We start from the raw sequence: 22,286 nt of genomic DNA on the forward strand, positions 1-22,286 counted from the left end.
CAGGAAGCTTGACGTTAATTCAAGTTGGGTTACTTTTATCGCCAAAAATTGGGCCACAGACGATATATGGGCTTTTAGCAGACCATAAATAAGTCCCTACTGCGCTCTGCTTGGTTTCTCATCGCAGCTGCTTCAACTTCAGAGGGTTTTACTTTTCCATTTTTTGTGTGTCAAACAAGGTAGTATCTGACCGCCATTGTTTTCTTCGATTTCACTTCAGCATCTTTAGCTCTTTTTTTGGAAAATCTGTTGTGCTTTTTTATCTTTAGAAAAATCTTTAATCGTGTACAACAGTCATAGTAATCCAGAATTTCTGTCGTTATGAAATTATTTATACGTCTTGGTCTCGCGGTGGACTGAATTGTTGATTGATATTGAAATTATGTGAATGTTATGCGAACAGGTTTTGAATGATGGCGGATGAAAACGTTAATGCTGAAATTCCTATTGAAGAAAATGGAGCTCCGGATGCTGTAGACGGCAATGAAGAGGCCTCTGATGTTTCTTCTTCAATACAAAAAGATGAAGAAGAGGGGAAAGGTTATCTCATATGTCTTTTGCTTGTGCAAACTACTTGCTCTTTTTTTATGAGAAATGACCTTGTTTGGTTACTGGTTATTGGTTTTGATTCTCTAATACTGACTGATTTAGGTAAGTTTGTTTCAAGTTCCGTTCTGATACAATTCTAACTACTGAACAACAATTTCAACACTCAATCAAATCGGAATTAATCTGGAAAGGAATCTTTGTAATCAATTCTTATTGATTACAAAGAATTACAGAGATTAGCAGCCTAAATCTATTCTCTATCGTCTCTTCATAAATTTCTTCTTTGAGTTCTTTTTCCCTCCCCTCTCCTCTGTCATCTCTTCTAACCAGTAACCGATTTTTCCATCACAATTACAATGGGATGTTCTAATTTGTGACTTAAAAACTCTCAAATTTGCTGGAAAATCCCCGAACTCCCAAAATGTAAAAGGACAAAATTCCAATATTATATACCTGTATTACATTGATGACTTTTTCCTGTTCAATTATTGATTAATGATTATTGAATATTGATTCAAGTGGAAAGAATAAGAACACAGGCCTCTCTTTCTCTGTTGATAAATGTGTGATGGTAATACAGCTGCATGGCATCTAGCCCAGAAGAAACTTGAAATGATGAATCAGAGCTCCTCCGATGCCTGCTTTTTGTTGGTCCTGCAAACACATTTTTGTTAACTTATTTGCTTACTTTTTACAGCACTGAACCGACTAAATTATTATAAATTAGCATATACACATTAGCTATATGATGACACTTAAAATTGCGATTGCTTCCCTATCATATACTTAATCTGCTTGAAAGATAACTTTATTGCATTATGCAGTCAGTACCTCTACCTGGGGCTTAAGTTCTTAGTGTTAAACTTAACTGTGCAGCTGTTGTCTTTCTGAATTTTATTTTGGTAAATGGCTGTTTCTTTGATAAATTATTCAAATTTTCTGCTAGTTAACTTATAATTTCACATGTCTACTTCGGAAAAATCTTTTTCTAGCAGAAGTTTCATCAAAGAAGAAAAAGAAGAAAAACAAAAGCAAGTGAGGGCCTGTTTCCTGCTTTAATGTCCTTTTGCAGTTGGAAAATTTGATTTGGAAGTTGATATTACTCTTTATTTCTCAGGAAAAAGAAGGAAGCTCCTGTGCAAACTGATCCACCTTCTATTCCTGTAATTGACCTTTTCCCATCAGGGGAATTTCCTGAGGGTGAAATTCAACAGTACAAGGACGAGTGAGCATATGTTGCTTCCCTTTGATTACAATTCCCCTTTATTATAATCATTTGGGAGCTTGATATTTAAATTTGATGCCAATATGTCAGTAATTTATGGAGGGCTACATCTGAAGAGAAGCGAGAATTGGAGCGCCTTGAAAAACCTAAGTACAATTCAGTTCGTCAAGCGGCAGAAGTTCATCGCCAGGTTGCAATATGGTCTTAGATATACTACTAATGCTATGTGATATGAGAACCAAATATGTATATGTTGTTATGAGTAATATGTAGCCATATTTTTCTTTTTTGATATTTATAAGCAGTAAGTGAGCTTACTATTATTTTTCTGTTATTTCTGATATATATTGCTATGATACAATGCTGGCTAATATATAGAATTCTCCTAAATAGTTAGGTAATTATCAAAAACAAAATAAAAGATAAGATAAATTCTAGCTTAGATAATGAGATAAATTTTAAATAGATAATAGATAATTATCTTTGATGATAGCTTATCATAGAATACGTACTTGGAAATATGGTGTAAAACCCAAGATCTATCCCCTTTTCTAGGAGCAATTGGTAGGTAAATACTATTATCAGCCACAAAATTTTCAGGAGCTAATGAATGTGCACCTTGTGCTTGTGAAGGTTGTGACTCATGCATTATTTCCTGTTGTAATTCAGCTTCTATCCCATGTTGAGATAATTATCCATGAGTTTCATTAGTTGGCTACTTTGAGTCTCATGACTTTGGAAACAGATTTTTAAGCATGATTGTTTTAATCTTGTCAGTCCTCCCTCGTTTCTAAATGCTTAGGTCCTATAGATGTATGTTCTAATTTTTTAAGTTCTAAAGGTGTAGGTGTCACCTGTCAAGATAATAATAGTGGCATTGGCATAGGAATTTCTCAAACACAATTTTCTTCACCTAATATCGCCCCCTAAAGAGGAGTGTTTAGAAAATATGGTTGTGATTAAAAAAATGTGACATTTTTAGAGACAAATTTTTTGTGTGTGTGGACAAAAATGGTTGGACCCTTTGTATAGGAGAGTCTTCTACAAAAACGCACTTAATTGCCTTAGGGTCCAACTTTCCCCATTTATTTGAAAAAGCATGTACTAAGGTTGTGCTTCCAAAGGTTTTAGTGGGAGTGAATTTAGATGTCTAAACCCAGGAAAAGCTTGAAGAAAAAGTGAGAGGCGTGTCTTAAAGTTTAGGACATTTAGTTGGTAACCTATTAATAAGGTAAGTAGTTGTAACAACATACTCACCCCAAAGATACTTAGGCAAGTTCATTGTGAGCATTCAGGCACAAGACACCTCTAGAAGGTGTCTATTCTTTCCTTCAGCTATACAATTTGGTTTTGGTGTGTTCACACATGAACTTTGTTGGGCAATACCATTTTTTATCAATTAGCTTTCTGAGATTAAGTGAAAATATTCTCTACCATTGTAAGTCTTGGGTACTTGAATTTTAGTTTAAAATTAAGCCATAACCATAGCATGGAAGGCTTGGAAAATTTGACCTGTGTTAGATTTTTCCTTCATTAGGTATACTCGACACAATCTTGGGTGGTCATATTGATGACCCGCCTTAATTTTGTAGGGTTAGTGACTCTAGATGGCCTCCAAATATCACTATGTGCTAGTGCAAATAGTTGTGAACTTTTATGATGATTGGCAAGATAGGAGGATCAACTATGTTTAGCAAATTGGCAATTTTCACATTGAAACATAAAAGGATTTTTATTCCTAAACAGTGTAGGAAACAATTTATGAAAATAAAATATGCTAGGGTGTTCTAACCTACGTTGACACATCAAAATTTCCTGATTACTAATCAGAAAAAAAATACACTTAAATGTCCGATTTTGTTCACTTCTCAAGTTTGTATTCTCAAAGTAGTATAGTCCTTATTTTCAGCATTGTCAATCATCCTGCCCAAGTCCAGGTCTTGAAATTCACAATGAGAAGTAGAAAATTTAGCAATGCAATTCAATTCTTTGGTCAATGTACTAATGAACAGTAGTTTACAAGATAGGTTAAAGACATGCAAAACTGAATGAATGAAAAGATCTTTAGAAATTTGAACAATCCCTTTTCCTGCAACACTTGACATTAACCTATTAGCAATCTTAACTTCAAGGTTTCATAACATGGTTGTAAGAAATAAACATTCCTAAGTTACTTTACACATGGTCAAAGGCTCTTGAATCTATTACCCAAGATGTTTTTGACTTAGAATTGACGTTTTGGGTTGTATGGGCATTACGGATTTTGCAATAAACAAGAACTAGTGATATTATAATTGGCTTAGCTTATCAATTCATACAAATGATCTAACTGTTCCTTAGAAAATCATGCTGGTTCTGAGTTTAGGGTGTGGCAGTGCTATATTTTCTTCAATACCAGCATGAAACCCCTTTGTTTCACTAGGTCTGCTTGTTGTCTGATTTTGTGGTGTCTCCCATGCAGCTTCCATTCCAAGGGTTCCAATTCTTAAACTAGCTTAAGCAAATCTAAATTAGATACCCATTAAATCATTTATCCTTTCATTTTTAATTATTTCTGCACAATGTGGTACTTATACATTCTAATACTCCCCCTTGGGTGCAACTAGGATACTAGTTAATACTTGCCAGACATGGGATAGCCCATCTAAACTTGGGTGTGACTCTTCTTGGCTCAACCCTGATAACTCATTATTCACTTGAATTTACATTACTTATTTTAGGTGCGAAAATATATCAAGAGCATTGTGAAGCCAGGAATGTTAATGACTGACCTCTGTGAGACATTGGAGAACGCTGTCCGTAAATTAATATCAGAAGATGGTCTGCATGCTGGCATAGCTTTTCCTACTGGATGCTCTCTGAACTGGTGAGTTTTGTACATGCCATCTGAAGATGTTTATAAGGCTGCCTCTTTACTTGAAGCTCCTTCTCGTTGTCAGGGTTGCTGCACATTGGACACCAAATTCAGGAGATAAGACTGTGCTTCAGTATGATGATGTGATGAAGTTGGATTTTGGGACTCATATTGATGGTAATGCATGTTCTTTTCATCTGCCTTCTTGATCTTGTCTTTGTGTTTTGCTGCCTATTTTATCTTGGCATACAGCTTTATTTATTGACTGAATTGAGTGTTTGGTTTTGCAGGGTATATAGTTGACTGTGCCTTTACAGTGGCATTCAATCCAATGTTTGATCCGTTGCTTCAAGCCTCGCGTGATGCAACCAATACGGGTATCAAGGTGATCTAATTGTAATATGCTTATTGCATAAGCATGCCTGATCATCTCAGTATTTGTTCCTAAAGTTGTGAGACCATGTGTGCTCTTGCTGGTTACTGTTACATATTTTAAAGTAGTAAAACTGGGGTTGTGGGTTGTTTTTTAGGGTTGTGGACTTGCAAACATTTTTTTTTCCTTGAAGTGGTGAAACTTTCTGCTATTCTGGCTGGTTGTTATTACATATTTTGAAGAACTTTTTATCTACTTTTTAGTGGTTCAACTAGTGTGTATTCTTCTCCCAAATAAACTGCAAATCCTGAATAATTCTAGAACCCCTATCCCACCAACTTGTCTGTCTGACTGTTTAAGCTGATTTCTGCATGCAGCTTACCTTCTATAACATTTTATGTTTTTCATGTACAAAATTTGGCTTTCTAAGAATTGTCTAATAGTCCAATAATGTTACTATTATTACAAAAAACGTATTACAATAATTATTTTTCAAGAGGGAGAGTTGGGAGGGAGAGAGAATTACCTTTTCGTTAGTTATTCGGATGAAGTTTGGTTTTCTCCAAGGCCTAACTGAATTTATTTGCCCTAATGGAGAGGTGCCAGGAAAATTTTTTGGTAGGATGAAGTATCCTCTCTGCATATCTTATTTTGTTGGGGCCTAATACTTTGCTTCCCAAACCTGTCTCTGGCTCCTAGGATTGCTACTTTAACTTTTTTTTTCCCATCCTTATCATACTATGATTTCTTTGTCCCACCATTTTTGTCTTTGTGTTCTTTGGGCAATAATTGCCAGGCTCGCAGCATAGCCACTTTTCTTAATTATTATTTCGATAGTCTATTTGAAATTCGCTGTCTTTACTGTTGTCAAGTATATGAGAATCCCATGCTTCAGGGAATTTGAGGGTCAAACTTTCCAGTATTTTGTTTTGCTCCTGTTTTGTTGTTTACTATTTTGGTGTAAATATTTTCAAAAACTTAAACAATGTCTTTGATAGTCATTCTATCATTTAGGAAGCTGGGATCGATGTCCGACTTTGTGATATTGGGGCCGCAATCCAAGAGGTGATGGAATCATATGAGGTTGAAATTAATGGAAAGACATTTCAAGGTAGAGTCATTGTTTTTATAATATGTTTAGTCTTTACATGTGTACTGGTAAGGACTTCAATGCATGATGTGAATGGGATCGTTGTCATTGTCCATGTTTCTGCAGATGGTTCATTCTTCTTGACCTCCTTGCGTATTGGATTAACATTCATACTAATAGAATAGTGGTTTTTATGTATTCCGAAATGTGGCCATGATCTTGTAAGTGGGCTTGTTCTTAATGGTAATGCCATCAACATAATTGCTTTGAATGAAATTCTGGAGGTTATAAAACTATCCACCTTTGATTATTGTATTAATCCAATTTTGTTTGGGGTTTTTAATATCCACAGGACATCCAAATGCATTGTGGAAATCTTTGTTGAATAAATTTCCATTTGCCTTGTTAATGTGCTTTTAGTGGAGTTAATAATTGACCTTACCTTGTTAGTCAGCCTGCCAGCATTAAACTACCTAGTATGGAATGAAAATGACCAATTGTCATAACATTTATGTTTGTCTCGAATTTTTGGATTATCTGGAATGAAAGTTCTGTTTTAGATCAATTTAACTTGCATAGTAATATTCATTAAAGTTATGAACTAATTCATTTGGATCATAGATAAATGGATCTATTTATCTCCATCTCATAGATTTGATTTTTTCTTTTTCCCCTTTGAAGTCTTTACTTTTGTGCATCTGTATTCTGCTGTCACCAGGAAAATCTGGTTCAGGCAATTAGGGTTTTGCCCCTTTATATTTGGCTAATGACATCATGATTTATAGTTTGCATGTCTGTAAATCTCACTTAAAATAACATATGGTTATTTGTTTATATTTAAATTCACACTCAAATGTTTCTGGCAGTTAAAAGTATACGAAACTTGAATGGGCACAGCATCGGGCAATATCAGATCCATGCTGGAAAGTCTGTCCCCATTGTAAAAGGAGGGGAGCAAACAAAGATGGAAGAGGGTGAATTTTATGCAATTGAAACTTTTGCATCTACAGGTGATTTTTTTTCTATTTGTCAGGGAATTGATGTTGTAAAAGGGGCTGTTTGCTTTCCAATTAATAAAGATTACCTTGGTAATCTATCTTTTATTACTTATATTATCTTATTTAGTTTATCAGTATTACAATAATTTTCTATTACTAGTGGTGATGTGACAAGTAATGTAGATGGTAATTAGATTACTACGTTCACCTTAGGTATTAAAATAGTACTAAGGTAATCTTGATTTTATTATAATTATATTTTTATTTATTAATTTTTTAAGACAAAAATAACTTCATTTTCAATTAATATAGCAAGTAATATAAAAAATATTTTAAAATAATTATACTCAAAAGCATTTTTTTTATTACTCCTAATTATTTATACTTATCAAATTTTATCAAACATAGTAATTATTTATATTCAGTAATCTTCTAAGTAATCTATTTTCAAGGGAATTTTTCAATTTTGATAATAAAACATTACTCAAACCAAATATCTCCTAAATGTTATTGTTGCATGCAGGGAAAGGATATGTCAGAGAAGATCTAGAGTGCAGCCATTACATGAAAAATTTTGATGTTGGTCACATCCCGCTGAGATTGCCCAGAGCAAAGCAACTGCTAGCAACAATCAACAAGAACTTCTCTACTTTAGCTTTCTGCAGACGGTATCTGGATCGCCTGGGAGAGACCAAGTATCTTATGGCACTGAAGAATTTGTGTGATTCTGGCATAGTTCAGGTACTTCTCTGTGCTGTGTTAAAATTCATTATACTTTACTTCAATTTTCTAAACTCTATCTTACTAATCCATGTTAACTTCAAATCCTGAACTCTTCCATTTGCTTCAGCTGCTCCATAAATTTGGTGTTAAATATGTATTTTTGTTCATGTGGAATTAGAAGTATTTTTCAATAGTTCAGTTCTTGTACAAGTATTCAAAGCTGAGAGATTAGGTGAAATCTTTGACACCCTAAATCTATGAAGAAAGGAACAAAATTTCCATGATTTACATTTTGCAAATTTCATAGATTGACTTGCAAGCACTTTTAAAGTTGATATCAAGAGGGTAGATCAAATAGAATGATCAAGTGGGAATCTATGTTCCAGTGTAATTTTTAATACCGAGATTAATTTGATATATTCATGAAGCCAGAAAGAGGCATGATGCTGTAGGATACTGTGATTGGCTGGTAAATTCTTGACGCTTAACATACCAATGTCACTGTTTTGTGTATTGGCAGCCTTACCCTCCTCTTTGTGACATTAAGGGCAGCTATGTGTCCCAGTTTGAGCATACCATCTTACTACGGCCAACTTGCAAAGAGGTGATATCCAGAGGTGATGATTACTGAAATGAAAGGAGTTAAAGTTTTGTCAGTAATTACATGGATGATAGCTGTACCATTACCTTTTAGACTACAAAAAATTTCGGTTGATCTTCTGAATTTAATTTGTTATGATGTTAGATTCTGAACTTTGTTTTCCTATAAATTAAGGCACTAGTGCTGCACAACAGCAAAGAACATATCTATAATATTTTGCTACCTTGTTGTGAGTGTTTTGGTCAGCAGAGTCAGCAGCTATATGTAAATGTTTTAACTTTGAACTGCAGGAGGTAAAATGGTACCTCTTAAGTAGTCTTTCATATAATGGAACACACTGCTAAGTTGGCAAATTTTAAATGTTTATTTCTGGATTCACGTTTTGAGTTAAATATTTCTGAGCCAAACTTATTATATTTCAAAATGTTAATTGTTAACTGTGTGAAGTGGGATTTGTTGTTTGATCATATTAATATTGTAGTAATAATCTTACATTAGTGTTGGCCATATAATATTAAAAACTATTTCACATAATTAAACATTAAATGTAAAAGCTGAATTGCATTAACATAGAAATAAATTTGACTTGACAGTATATGCGCACCACAATTGTGAGGTGTTTGATTTAATTTTCAATAACTGCAAAATTAGTTCACCCTCTAAGCTATATCTAGTTATATATTTTTTAATACATAATTAAATACATAATTTAAAATTAAGGATAAATTTTTACTTCATTATATAATAACAACACATTATTTATATATCAAGTATATTCACAACATTGCTCTTCTAGTTTTGGACAAACTAAGATCAGTCCAATTGACTCAATCCAATTTTTAAAATAGTGATTGTAGTCACTAAGATAGGATTGAATTCAAATCGAATTATCTCAAAATCATTTGTTAGCTTGGCTTGAGTGAGCTTAGCTTGGCAAATTCAAACTCTAAGGGTTATATATTACTAAGTTAGAGTTCGAATTTAGAAGAGTTCAACTCGTCAAGATGATTATATTCGAATCAAATTAAATTTGAATTTGAGTCAACTTGAGTTTTACTCACGTTTGAGTTTGATTTGGCTCAAAAAAGTTGAGTTTGAACCGAGACTTGAGTTCAATGAATTTCTCTTAAACCAATCTGAGTTTGACTTAGTTTGAGATGAATTGAGATCAAATTTGACTTTGGATATAGTATCAACTCATTGACAAATAATAAATTGTATAGGTTACAGTACAACAGTTTGCAGATTTCAATTTCCATTCAACAAAGAGTACCGCTATACGCAAACCATGTTGTTTGTTCCAACCAGCACGGAGGTATCAAAATCCCAATTATATTAGTACAATTAATTAATTATTAATAATTATTCTATAATTTAATACAGTCTGATTGCAAATAGAATTATAATTCAATTTGAGAAACGCACGACTGTCAATGGCTTCAGTGGGCTTCAACAATTCATTTCAGAAATCTGCAAAAACAGAGAAGATATCGCCGTGTACGTAGTCATTTTCTACCAAGCTAACCAAATAATAGCTGCTCTGCACCTGCAAGCATATTGAGAAAGAAGGCATTATATTGTTACAATTTTACATGAGCAATTAATTAATGATATATGAGATGACATTTAAAGCTAGAATCCAACCTCTTCAAGCAATTTTCTTGACAAGTCACCCTCTGGGTACAAGGCAGCCCATGATCTTGTCCATATTTCAAATGCCTCATCCTTCCACACCTCAAAACTAGCAGGATCAACAACAGTAGGTTGGATAATCTCCTTCCCTGGGAAGACTCCCCAAGTCACGGCATTCACCCTTGTTTTACCAACATTGGATATCCAATTTCCTTCCTTGTTGACAGCCATGTAAGTTATAAATGGGAAAGCCTTGCATTTCTCAACAAGTGCATTCAACTTCTCCTTGGAGCAGAAAAATTCCAGATAGGCCTTCTGGTAAACATATCCTCCTGGCCCACCCCATCCTGAAAACACAGTATCACTCATTACAAAACAATTTAAACATCCAAGACATGGTTTTACACACTTGGCTGTGGAGCAAAATTATTGGGAAATGGGAAGGAACAGAAATACATATTAATTCAAAACAATGGAGAAGAGGTAATCCTGCACTAAAATACATAAAAGCCAGCCCAAGAGCAACCGGATCCTTCAGAAAAAAGTACAACCTATTGCCAATCTCAGTAAAATCAAACTTTTATGTAAAGTCTCCTGAGCTTAACAAAAGTAGCAAACAAATCTACTATAAGTAGACAAAAATACAAAAACAAGTAAATCCTGTGTAATAACGTAATTTCAAAAAAGCACATCTGAACAGACAAAAAACAACCACACAACTGCACATGAATTTTACTAACCAACAGTTGGAGAATCGGATCGTTCTCCATTGACAGCAGGTTGGCTATTGATTGTTAGAAAACCTTTCAAGTTGATCTTCCCTAGCTGTTCATGTATGATTTTTGTCTCTGGCTGAAGGTCTAACTCAGACCAAGGACTGCTTCTCAACTTCCCGAGGCAGTATTTCTTGAATTTCTGGTATATAACGATCCCAACAGAACCATGTTAACGTGTGCAGTTATTATTATTTGATTCAGGAAGAAAAAAAACAATGCATCAGAGATAAAGCTTTACTTCACAAACATCTTCAATGCTTTTCAAGGGGACAGCCCATTCATCATGAAGTTTCTTGTCACGTGCACGTGCACGCATGAACTGTTGAGAAAATTATAAACTGAGTCAAACATGTCATATTCACAATGTGTAAATTTAATGAAAAGCAAACAAACATCCCTCAACTAAGTTGTGGTTTTCATCGTAACAAGATCAGTTCTCAAGCGTAATATCAAGCAAATAATTAAGTATCATATTACATTAAAAGATGCCAAGAATTGGACTATAATATTAAGAGAAGAAAGCAGCAATTAAATGTTGACATAATTTACACAACCATGGCATTTTGCATTCGACTGCCATGCATAATCTTAACAGATACCATAACAAGGCATTCAAAGAACAAAAGAACAGAGAACCAAATTCCAAGGGGCAGGATCCTTCACCATTACCAGACAAAGAATTGTTGAGTGTTGAGCACTAGATCCACGATAATGCATAACACTAATCAGACTCTTCTAAACATGTATTCACTCCAAAAATGTCTACAACATTGCATATAATACCACCTTATTAAGAACTACTTCCAGTGTATCAGGAATTGTAATTGAATGATCCTAAGAATACATTTGTCTATATTTAGAGTAATATCCTTCAACGAGAGTATCAAATAAAAATAATTTTTTCACTTCCCATCACCTATCGCCATCAGTGTTCTCTCATATCAGCTCTAATTCTCCTCTTGATCAATGTTCTCTACACTTGAAGAAAATATTAAGCTCATGAACCCACTCAATCAAAGCATATAGACCACATGAATGAATGGAAATCTAACAGAATTATATGAAACAGGCCTCAAAAACACATGAAGATTACATATATGCATTGCGGTATCTATTTTAGATGCTATTTACACATAGGTTTCAAATCACTAAAATCAGTACGCAACAAGTTTGTAATCACAACAACGATTGATTGTGAATGAACCAAAAGCATTACAAATTTGATTAAAATTTGCAACTTATCAGAGTATCTGGAAGATAAAGGTTAAAGTTCAATGTTGTCATCTTTACCTGATGGTCAGATAAAGCACCATATGATGGATTACGGGAATCACCCCATCGCCCATGAGGATACTCGTCCCAACCTGTTGTCCTTGACAAGTAACTCTTCGGACGATTAGCCCTGTGAACATAGGCCATAAAATAAGATGTCTAAAAAGGTTTACCAATTACCATGCAATAACATGTGGCATCATCAATAAGCAAGTTAATTTTGGGACAGCTTTTGCAGCATAATTTACACTGCTTACCAAAATATTGGACGAACATCTTCTTTAACACGGAAAATATTAGCAGAAGGTCTCCAAGGTAAGGGTCTGGAAATTTTGGACTCCTCGATCACACCAAGATTCTGCAAATGTGATTCTATCATTAGGAAGGCCCAACCTTAACAATAAAATATTAATAACAAACATATTTCAAATCTGAATATGATATTAGGAAATAACCATTAAAATGGCTAATGCTGACTTCTCCATATTTAGTGTATAAAGATGCAATGTCTTGATCCCATTAGCTAAGATTTTCTTGCACATTTCTGTTCCAAGGTAAATTCCATAGGCTTTAACAGCTTCTTCATTGTCTTTGATAGGCTCCAAGGCAGCATTAACCTCAGGAGGTATCTAATATATACCATTAAATACAAACTTAATGTCAAATATGGGTAGAAACTAATGGTAACAGCTAATATTTCCCAATTTTTACAAAGTTACTTCAGCTAGATGAATACACAGGAACTGCCATACCTTTGTCTTGCAAAATCCAGTCATGCGCAAGAAGCCCTTGTAGTTATTAATTGGCATAATTCCAGGTACAATGGGGCAAGTTATTCCAATTTGGTGACAGTCATTCACAAACTTGAGAAAGATATCAGTATCATAAAACAGTTGAGTAACAATCAGATCTGCACCAGCATCCACCTATCAAATCAAATCATCAGATTACTGAACTCCATCCATCCCAACTTCAACACAAACTCTATAACTAATCAATTTGAAAACATGATTACAAATTGACTGTGAGTTAATTTTAGCGAGAAAAGCATAGTAGTAAGACCTTTTTCTTCAGATATTGAAGATCGCTGGTATAAGATTCCAAAGAAGCCACTCCATTAGGTCCAATGGCATCCGGGTGTGCTTCTGATCATCAACATAGACTATCATTATTATTAATAGAATCACCACAACTATTAATCACCAACGAAAATACTAAACTCAAAACAAATATTAAGAACCTGGGTAACCAGCAACAGTAATGCCAAAGTAGTCACCATACTGGGATCTAATATGTTTCACCTGCAAAATAAGTCAATAACAATCATTCACACTGACACAAATGTATACTATAAATCTACATTAACAAGTAACAATAATAGATGTAAGTGTTCATAAGTTACTTGGCTCGGTAACCTTACTGGACAATGTTTCAGTTAAAATTTATAATTTCCAGTTCCAGCTGCCGATTATATCAAACTACTACATACGCTAAGATTACTTAACATGGAAATGTATGTGTAGAATACATACGAGATCAAGAGCGCAGGCAAAGCCACCTTGGATCTGAACGAACTTATCCTGGCCATGAGGAGGATCGCCACGAAGAGCGAGAACATTCTGTATGCCATTGGACTTGATAGTTTGAAGAGCGTGGTCGATCTTTTCAACGGGCATGTTAGTACAGGTAAGATGCATCATAGTCTCGACGCAGATGACGTTCTGCATACGGTTAGCGATGTCGAGAGTGAGATCGGCGGTGGAGCCACCAGCGCCCCAGGTGATGTCGCAAAATGCGGGATTGTGAGAGACCATACGGTCCATACGGTCGAAGAGGTTGTCGACGCCATCTTCGGTCTTGGGAGGGAAGAATTCGAAGGAGAAGACGACTTTATTAGAGGCAGTGCCTTCTCTAATCCTATCAATAACCTTCATTTTGAAAAAGTAATGGCGCCGACAGAGAGAGTGAAGGTGTAATTTCAGATTCTCAACTGAAGAAGAAGCAGAAATGTGAGAGAAAGACTGAGACGGCGAGTAGCGTTTTATATGAGATTGGGCCACCACCAACCCCGCATCCCACGATCCAGGAGACGATGAATTGAATTTTGTAACTAAATTAAGTGAGATCGAAAATACAACTAATAATAAAAAAGGCCCAACGACCTTGTCCCACGCTAACTTTGCTGATTTTATTGCCTAACCCTAAGTTTAAAAAAATCTTCTTTTTAACCATTCATCAAAATTAAAAGTTAATTTTAAGTATTTTCATCACTTTGTACAACATATAATAAGTTTGATATAACTTACACCACTAAAAATATAAATATATTATATTTTTAGTCTATTATTTTTATTTATTTTTCCCCTCATCTTTTATTTTTCCTTTGTTTTTCTCTTTTTCATTTCTTGATCATTGAAAAACACCCAAAAGAAGCCAATAAATTTAAAAGTTGAGCAGTTACTACCAAAACTAGATCAAACCTAAAGATGAGTAAAACAAATTTTTAAAGATTAAGAGCCAAACTTTTTTCTCACTTTGAAAAGCAAACAATAATCATTTAAGAGACTTAGTTCCAATGGAGATGAGAAGAGAGCGTGAAAGAGGAACAAAATGATGAGGCAATGGTTTATTATAATAATGATGTGAAGAGATACAAGCAAGCTACACTCATGGAGTGCAATGGTGTATTATGATAGATAAAGGAATTAATAATGAGATTTGAAGAAAAATACATTCATTTATAGATGAGTTCAATTAATTATTAGTAAAATTTATTAAAACATCAATTCTCATATTAAAAATATAAACACAAAAAAGATAAGAGAAAATCTAGAGACAACTATATAAAACAACTGATGAGGTTGTGCATATAAGCACATTATTAATTTAATATAATATATATTTCACAATCATTGACAATTATAACTATTTGCTTGCTTTCTATATAACACAAAGAACCCTAAATTTGTTACAAAATGATTTTATGTTTTCTTGCAACATAATTGTGGACAAGTGATTTAAAATGACGATGGTATGAGGCAGTGATTCTAAAAGATGTAAAAAAATTATAATGAAAATTATCAACAAACATGTCTTAGTCTAACCATAGTTGAGAAAAAATTGGTATAAAGAGATTTTAGTACTAAATAACTTTTTTATCATTAAATATAAGGGTTACATTAACAAAAGTAGTTAATGTGACGGTAAATGAATTTTTCAAATTTAAAAGGCGTCAAATTTGCTTCATCAAAGTTGGGGCGGAAAAGAGTTATTTGGCCTAGTTGAAATAATTTAATGAACCTATTTTTTTCTTTCATCTAAAATGATATTTGTAACTATCTGGTCACTATCCAATGAGTCCCTACCTCTTTACCAAACACCAACTCCGAGTTGGGTTGGTTGAGTAGGACCTACTTGCCAACTCCAATCCTTCACTTCGCCGATTTAATCGTTGATTCTCCCCAACAGGTGCCCAAATTGAAATATAAACAACCCAATCTTAGATAGTTTAGATCCACCTACTTACCAACCAATCCCTACAAACTTGAAGAGTCCATGGAGGTCCACTTGGTTTTTCACTTGTGAGTTGTGAATGTACGTAGAGCTAGGGCAGACAATTTTTTATGCGATTTATTAATTTGATACAACCCAAAATATGAAAAATGAGATTAAGGTTTAAAAAAGAAATTTAAATATTAAACATTGAAGAAAACAAGTATATTAAATTAGCACAAAATTAATCAGTACCAAATATACCATTTAGTGTCAAATAAATTTTTTAACAAGTCCTAACGTGTTTCATAGTTCAAGTTATTTCAGATCGTGCCAAATCAACCCAAACACAACTTATGTAGGGTTGCCGTTAAGAGAATTTAATGCAATTCTAGTTTGGCCATTAGGACCAAAGGTCTTCTAACCCGAAACCCAACTAAAATGATACAAACACCATCCAAAAACATAAACAGCCAGGTATATGTGGACGGTAGACCCAACCACCATGCTTCTTTCCAACCCTACCAATACCAATACCAATGCAGGAGACAAATTGACAATCCACCCCTTCCACTTGCTTCATGTTGGCTACAAATCAACATCACCCTACTTGCTTCCTCAATTTGTATGATATAATGTGAATCATTAATACAGTTCAGTAGTTTCTTTGTTGAGAGGGAAAAAAATATTTGTCAAGAAAAGTTTACATTACATTTGTTACAAACTTTTTATGAAGCCTGTTCCAAGATCTTTGATTGTAGACGGGGTTTGAAGATAAGATACAACAATAGCTTGTATAAGCCAGGGCCAAATGAGGAATCGCCAGCTTCAGTTACTCTACCTGCACTGACCAAAAAACTCAAGCTAATTATAACTTTGGAGCGTTTAGTTTGTTTAAGCAAGCTACTTCAACCAAAAATATTCGTCTTAATGAACAGTGAAAATGCTGCCAAAAGTTCAGAAGACAACCACAGCTTATATGCAAGAAACTTTATTCGCCGGCTTGTCATTCTCTTCAAATATAATGACGTGAAATACTTTGTTGAAAGCATAAGCTATCCATATGAGTAAGAGACTGCTATGGTAACAACAATATGCCATTTTCATTTGAAAGAGAAAGAAACAGGAACAGAAAGTTCCAACATATTTGATTTGGATTACAAGGTGTACAGCACTGATTTTTTAACAATAAAATTTCATCCTATTAGTTTAGCAGTAACATGAATGAACAAATCATCAAAATACAAAATTATTCCCACAGAATCCATTGAATCATAGGTAATTATGTTATATGATCAAAATTAAACAACTTATTAAAAGAGAAAAGAAATGAAAAACAAAATTGAAAAATTAGAAGTTGTGCTTACCACTCACAATGATATCAGAAAGTTGCAACTTCCCAAATTTCTTTAGACATGTCTAGAAAGTCAACAGTACCATCTTCAAACATGATCTACAACACCGTAAATTCTTATATAACCATTATGCTCTTTTAAAAATAGTAGTAACTCAAAGAAAGAGTCACTTACCGTATGTTGTCTGCTGTACTTATCAAATCGTCTGATAATCCCAAAATAACTACAACATTTGATTCAAAGAGCAGAAAATTCAGCAGAATAATCATAAATAAAGCTATTTGAACACAATACCTTTTAGCCAATTTCTAGCTACTAACACATAAGAGAAAGACAAAAACAGAATAGCACCTAACGACAGCAGTAATTCAATATATGTTAACAAATCAGATTCAAGGAATATAAGCCAATGTTATAGTAAACTCAACCAATTTCAAGGACACCTTAGAAAAGAAAAAGAGGCCTCCAAAATTGAACTCATCGTGGAAATCTGATTTGGAAAATAAATCACAACAATGGATGTTAGATTTGAAAATATAACTGTATATGAATACACTTTCAAAAAAATATTCCAACTTAAAAACCCTTAAAACTATTAAATTAAAGATTTCAATCCAAAACCTCTATTCCCATAATAACCCATCACATGAGAACTTCCAAATTTCAGCCCTGCAAAGCAATCACCTTAGCAGCAAGAATTTAAAATGACCAAAATCTTCAGTAACGTTGGGAATGTAACTCCCTTCAGTTCATTATATTTTCCTTCTATATATTGCTTGAACAGATTTGAAACAGGATAAATTTAAAAAGCACAAGATAGTCGCAGCCAAACACTTGCTACATTCAAAATACAAAGTGATATATCTTAAGGCCTGATACATTTTACTTTCTAACATGGGAAATGAGCTAATGCAGTCAAAGGGAAATAATATTCTGAAAATACCTATCAGGTGGACGAGATAATCTAATCACTTTGCCAATGCAACATTGCGGGCATACTCGATTTTGAGCAGATTGAGAACTCGCTGAATAGAAACTGGCTACTGTGAGACATTTGATGAATTACAAAATAAAGCAGCAAATATACAAATTAGAAATTAGGAAAGTTGACTAACCTGTATGCAAACCTCCATTCTGATAAATCTGAAACAATAACCCAAAGTCAGTTCAAGTTAACAGAAAAATGCACACAACAAATAATCAGAAATGATAAAATAAATAGAAGCTAAATACTTTAAATTCTTGTGAAACATTCAACAAAAAAGTAATCAAGTTTCAAGATGAAACTCTTTCTTGGGTACATTAGTATGCAGTTTTGACTTCTTCATGACAGTAAAACATCTGGATTAGACTCTAATCATTTTGAACTGTAGAATGAAATCCAGCAAATTTAAACACAATACTCCAAATTATTTATCATCACAAGAGCAGTCCAAATAATATATTGAAATGGCCAAATCAATATTAATGTTATCAAATCTTGAAGTTAATGTATGCAACTCCATTTAAAAAATGTAAGAGGGAAAAAGATGTTCATATATCTAAAATTTAATTGTCCCTAAATTCTGTCTGTCATTGTGTACCAAATATCCAAAAGCTATTACAGTAAGACTGTAGCTAAATGCTAAGATGGTGAAGTATCACACCCTGTGATTCCTTTGTCTCTGTCATTTAGCTTTTCCCCCTTTTTTTCAAATATGAAACTTAACTATATGAATATATGCATGCTTCACTACAGATAGAACAAAAAAATTGTTTCTGAATGACATCTTCAACAACCTTCTATACCAAAAACTTCAATACAAGACGTAATACGTAGAAGCTACTATCAAACAGCAACCTATACATGCATACTTTGCAGTTCATATAGCTTTCAATTTGGGAGAAGAAATAGCTACCTGGCAAGCTACAAACTTTAATGTTGCATCAGAAGATATCTTGGGCTTGCTAGGTTTTACCCCCAGCTTCCTCCTACAGCCTATAGCTCCACAATGACAATCTTGATCTGCACCAAATTGAACAAACCTGCTAAATTTGTTAGATGCGGGGATAGAGCCAAGCAAATAAAAATTTGAAGTGAACTACATCTGCTAGTAATGATTTGGCATGAAAATATCATTTTGTAAAAGATACACTAGAGGATGCCAGTTTAGAAGAAAAGGCTAGCAATATGCAGAGTAAAATATCTAACTGTATAATACAGGAGTGATGCAAGTGCTCATACTGATAATCATAGGTCAGATGTTCGCCCTTTTTTATGTCACGGGTTGCAAAGATTCCTATTCTTGTTTCACCATCAATTATCCTGGAGAAAAGATAAATTCATACATAAAAGATTATCAAATGAAAAAAATGAGTATAATATAGCAATAAGGGGTCAGTAAAGAACCATTTCTGCATCTCAGTATTGGGGCAGCAACTATGGTTGATGTATCTTGACTTGTTTCCCTTGTACGTGGCATCAATTACCATGTCTCTATTGATCTCACACAAATAGAAATTAGTTTCTCCACGGTGTTTCATTTTCCAAAGTCTTTCCTCACATGTTTTGTCATCAATAACTGCATTGAAGAAATGCCTAGCATATATTAATGGCTTATAGAGGTATTGAAAGTTGAACATACACAGAGCAATTTTAGTGTGATAAGAAATGACTAAAATGTCACCTTCTCCAACGTATTCAATTACAAACTCTCCTCGTTTAATATCTTCATCTGCCACAATCCCAGATCCACATTTCTCTGTCTACAAGCAATATCTCATTTAACTTCATGTTTTGAGAGTAGATACCCGTAACAACAACAAACATAAACAGGAATGACACAAAGAGAATGCAAAACATCAGAAAGTGAAAACAATCATATATCCTGAGATGCACATATAAAGAATGTAAAGGCAAATTTGCAACGTGTAACACCTTAATCACGATAACCAAAGTAAATGGGAGATAGGTCATCAGAGACAAAGTGAGATTACAAAAAGAATTAGCTTTCATAGCCAATAGATCATCTCACTCCTTCTCTCTCTCTCTCTCTCTCTCTTTTTTCCTTCAATCAGAAAATCACACTCCTTTATCGATTATATAAGAACCATGATTCAGAAGTTTGAAGATAAGTCACACATTTGTACCTTTACTAATTTCATTTTCTTCACAGGTCGGTGCTGGAAGGGTTTGTTAAGGCATAAATCCCCACATTTGCAGCCTGAGGAGCAACTAGATAGTAGCATCCTGCATAAAAAGAAAGAACTTTCATTTTATATTTTTGTTGATTAGAAACCATTAATTTATGCATGGAAGAGTTAATGAATTGGAATGTAGAAAAAGTGAGCATACAACAGCAATACCAATTAATTTCCAAACAAAACATATCTTACATAAAGCCACATGGGAACCTTTCACCTCAAACAAGCAACTCCAAATAATTTATATAAATCTTCAAGAAACAAATCATATCATGAAAATGTATCATTTTTTTAAAATAGTACAGCATGAATTCATAACCCTAAAAATCCATTCACTTTAATCTTCATACTAGCCAGTCCTACAACCAGTCCGACATGGAACTTAAAAACCAATGTCAACAAAATATTGATTTCCAGGGAGCACATCAAAGGCATGTTCAAGGATCAGGATAGTAACTTGGGCAAACGCATACTAACACGTAAGTGGGGTTAAACGAGTGTCATCTGTCATGAATGGCACCAAAAGAAACAGAATGTGGCCACCTAGACAAACCAAATACTACGATATCCTCCAATCATGAAACTAGCGAACCATGAGGTTCAAAATCTAAAAATAAGTCCAAATCCAAAGCATGCTTCTACTGTCAAGACACAATATCAAATTCAAAGGCAATAAATTGAAACCAAAAGAAATTAACAGAAATATAGATGAAAACTAATTGCACCCTTCTTAAAACCTACAAGTCATCATCATAAAAAGCACAGCAACCATTATTTACCAAGAAAAAATTTCTTACCCACAATGGCAATCTCTATCACAAACACCAGAAGAACCTGGCGATGCAGTGCAAGAGCAGAAAATGCCATCATCCTCAAGACGCTTTTTAATCTTCTTCGTGAGATATATGTCTTAAATTTGTCAACATCAACAACACCAAAAATCATCAAGAAAGACAGTGATGGGTACACTTAGAAGTATTTAACAGGTACAAAATTTACAGCATCATTTCAATACAGTTGGTGTTGTCAAGATCTGTGAACAAATCTGGTAGTGTTTCCTTTAAAAAAGTATTCTAAATATGAAAACCCACTTGGTGTGGTGTCTAAAACTAAAATAGCACCACACAACACTAACACCAACCTGAGTTTCCACAAAATATGACAGCAGGATCATTTAAAAAGATAGAGACGGGAACAAGTTTAAACATTAATATATCAAAAATCTACAGTATCAATTTTCATTTTTTGTTCTCAAGATCTATTCAATAGAATTTCCAGTAGACAACACCTTACCAAGCTAAAAATAGTAATAATAACAGCAAGATAATATGACCCTAAACAGCTTGAAAACATAAAATTGAGGAGGATACTGCGCTTAATGAAGGTGTAGGGAGTTGGCCTGCACTTGATGAACTCATCCGGAAGTTCAAACTCGACAGGGCGCCCAATCCGGCGCATTAACTTTTCAAAGACATCGCCAATGATGTCAGTATTAGTCTGATAAAATTCGTCCAAAACAAGAACAAATTTCAGTCACAAATAGAGCTATACATCACAAAGAAACAAGAACAATACAGTCTTAGTAAAAACTAAAACAAACCTTCTTGGTAGCAGGCATGGCCACAACTGCGTAGAACTGAAATTAGAAGTTAATACAATTTGGAAACAACCATTTAGAATTCTGAAGAGTATGTTTCTCGTGAGCAAAAGAGTTATTACCTGAAGAGAGAAAACAGATCTCAAGATTCTGTGAGTTGGTTTTGGGAGGGAAGTTTCTGAGCTTGGTAAATCCCCCGACCCGATAACTTCTCTCTATCGGCTGGTAGATTTTAGGGCTAATTCTCCATACCTCCCCTGAGGTTTCAAGAAATACTTTAGACCCCAATTTTAAATTTTACATGCCATAATTTAATTTCCCGTACTGTTAGATATGAAGTACCATTATTTTCAAAACTGATTCGAATATCAATCCGATGGAGAGTCAATTTTATTGAATTGGTTATAAGACTGGTTAACTAATGTTAGGATGAGTAAATTTTTTAGATAATTATAAAAAATAGTAATCTAAACAATGTTACATAATTAATCATTAACATAAATAATTTTATTATCTGAGTCTTAAGCTTTTACTAAAAATAAATATTTTTTGTGTCGACATCAACA

At 34.0% G+C, this 22,286-nt stretch overlaps 3 protein-coding genes across 6 annotated transcripts; 1 reads left to right on the top strand and 2 right to left on the bottom strand.

The window, feature by feature from the left end:
* Positions 1 to 25: 25 nt before the first annotated feature.
* On the top strand, positions 26 to 8,779 carry LOC123220728 (methionine aminopeptidase 2B). Of its 2 annotated transcripts, none has more exons than XM_044643289.1 (12): positions 26 to 179; positions 404 to 540; positions 1,542 to 1,584; positions 1,667 to 1,774; positions 1,865 to 1,964; positions 4,495 to 4,640; positions 4,714 to 4,805; positions 4,919 to 5,013; positions 6,016 to 6,112; positions 6,958 to 7,101; positions 7,613 to 7,830; positions 8,333 to 8,779. In XM_044643289.1, the coding sequence occupies exons 2-12, from the start codon at positions 411 to 413 to the stop codon at positions 8,441 to 8,443; spliced, it is 1,284 nt and encodes a 427-aa protein (XP_044499224.1). In that variant the 5' UTR covers positions 26 to 179; positions 404 to 410; the 3' UTR covers positions 8,444 to 8,779. The 2 variants fall into 2 exon arrangements, with proteins under 2 accessions (XP_044499224.1, XP_044499226.1); XM_044643291.1 differs by having other exon boundaries at positions 1,545 to 1,584.
* A 796-nt stretch (positions 8,780 to 9,575) lies between these two features.
* LOC123220729 (methylenetetrahydrofolate reductase 2-like) lies at positions 9,576 to 14,161 on the bottom strand. Its single transcript, XM_044643292.1, has 11 exons — positions 13,626 to 14,161; positions 13,334 to 13,394; positions 13,156 to 13,238; positions 12,846 to 13,019; positions 12,549 to 12,722; positions 12,351 to 12,451; positions 12,112 to 12,223; positions 11,060 to 11,140; positions 10,786 to 10,960; positions 10,058 to 10,392; positions 9,576 to 9,959 (listed from the first exon to the last, which is right to left on the bottom strand). The coding sequence occupies exons 1-11, from the start codon at positions 14,025 to 14,027 to the stop codon at positions 9,876 to 9,878; spliced, it is 1,782 nt and encodes a 593-aa protein (XP_044499227.1). The 5' UTR covers positions 14,028 to 14,161; the 3' UTR covers positions 9,576 to 9,875.
* A 1,972-nt stretch (positions 14,162 to 16,133) lies between these two features.
* On the bottom strand, positions 16,134 to 21,966 carry LOC123220730 (histone-lysine N-methyltransferase ASHH3). Of its 3 annotated transcripts, none has more exons than XM_044643294.1 (14): positions 21,843 to 21,966; positions 21,724 to 21,759; positions 21,494 to 21,620; positions 20,921 to 21,032; positions 20,070 to 20,169; positions 19,607 to 19,685; positions 19,330 to 19,501; positions 19,165 to 19,245; positions 18,839 to 18,965; positions 18,056 to 18,083; positions 17,884 to 17,965; positions 17,115 to 17,163; positions 16,960 to 17,038; positions 16,134 to 16,426 (listed from the first exon to the last, which is right to left on the bottom strand). In XM_044643294.1, the coding sequence occupies exons 2-13, from the start codon at positions 21,739 to 21,741 to the stop codon at positions 16,967 to 16,969; spliced, it is 1,047 nt and encodes a 348-aa protein (XP_044499229.1). In that variant the 5' UTR covers positions 21,742 to 21,759; positions 21,843 to 21,966; the 3' UTR covers positions 16,134 to 16,426; positions 16,960 to 16,966. The 3 variants fall into 3 exon arrangements, with proteins under 3 accessions (XP_044499229.1, XP_044499228.1, XP_044499230.1); XM_044643293.1 differs by having other exon boundaries at positions 16,953 to 17,038; positions 21,843 to 21,965; XM_044643295.1 differs by having other exon boundaries at positions 16,953 to 17,038; positions 21,724 to 21,749; positions 21,843 to 21,939.
* Positions 21,967 to 22,286: the final 320 nt, after the last annotated feature.

The sequence above is a fragment of the Mangifera indica genome, chromosome 7, assembly GCF_011075055.1.
Source record: "Mangifera indica cultivar Alphonso chromosome 7, CATAS_Mindica_2.1, whole genome shotgun sequence".
NCBI lineage: Eukaryota > Viridiplantae > Streptophyta > Magnoliopsida > Sapindales > Anacardiaceae > Mangifera > Mangifera indica.

What these genes read in the sequence shown, in the direction of transcription:
- LOC123220730 (XM_044643294.1), bottom strand. An exon ending in GATAGAGATTGCCATTGTGG is followed by an intron (nt 20,170 to 20,920) that starts GTAAGAAATTTT and finishes CTTTTTATGCAG; the next exon opens with GATGCTACTATCTAGTTGCT. An exon ending in AATTGAATACGTTGGAGAAG is followed by an intron (nt 19,502 to 19,606) that starts GTGACATTTTAG and finishes TCTTCAATGCAG; the next exon opens with TTATTGATGACAAAACATGT.
- LOC123220729 (XM_044643292.1), bottom strand. Translation starts at nt 14,027, where the DNA reads ATGAAGGTTATTGATAGGATTAGAGAAGGCACTGCCTCTAATAAAGTC. An exon ending in TACTGTTGCTGGTTACCCAG is followed by an intron (nt 13,239 to 13,333) that starts GTTCTTAATATT and finishes GTTGATGATCAG; the next exon opens with AAGCACACCCGGATGCCATT. An exon ending in CAGCATTAGCCATTTTAATG is followed by an intron (nt 12,452 to 12,548) that starts GTTATTTCCTAA and finishes TCACATTTGCAG; the next exon opens with AATCTTGGTGTGATCGAGGA.
- LOC123220728 (XM_044643289.1), top strand. Translation starts at nt 411, where the DNA reads ATGATGGCGGATGAAAACGTTAATGCTGAAATTCCTATTGAAGAAAAT. An exon ending in AGATGAAGAAGAGGGGAAAG is followed by an intron (nt 541 to 1,541) that starts GTTATCTCATAT and finishes ATCTTTTTCTAG; the next exon opens with CAGAAGTTTCATCAAAGAAG. An exon ending in CGGCAGAAGTTCATCGCCAG is followed by an intron (nt 1,965 to 4,494) that starts GTTGCAATATGG and finishes TACTTATTTTAG; the next exon opens with GTGCGAAAATATATCAAGAG.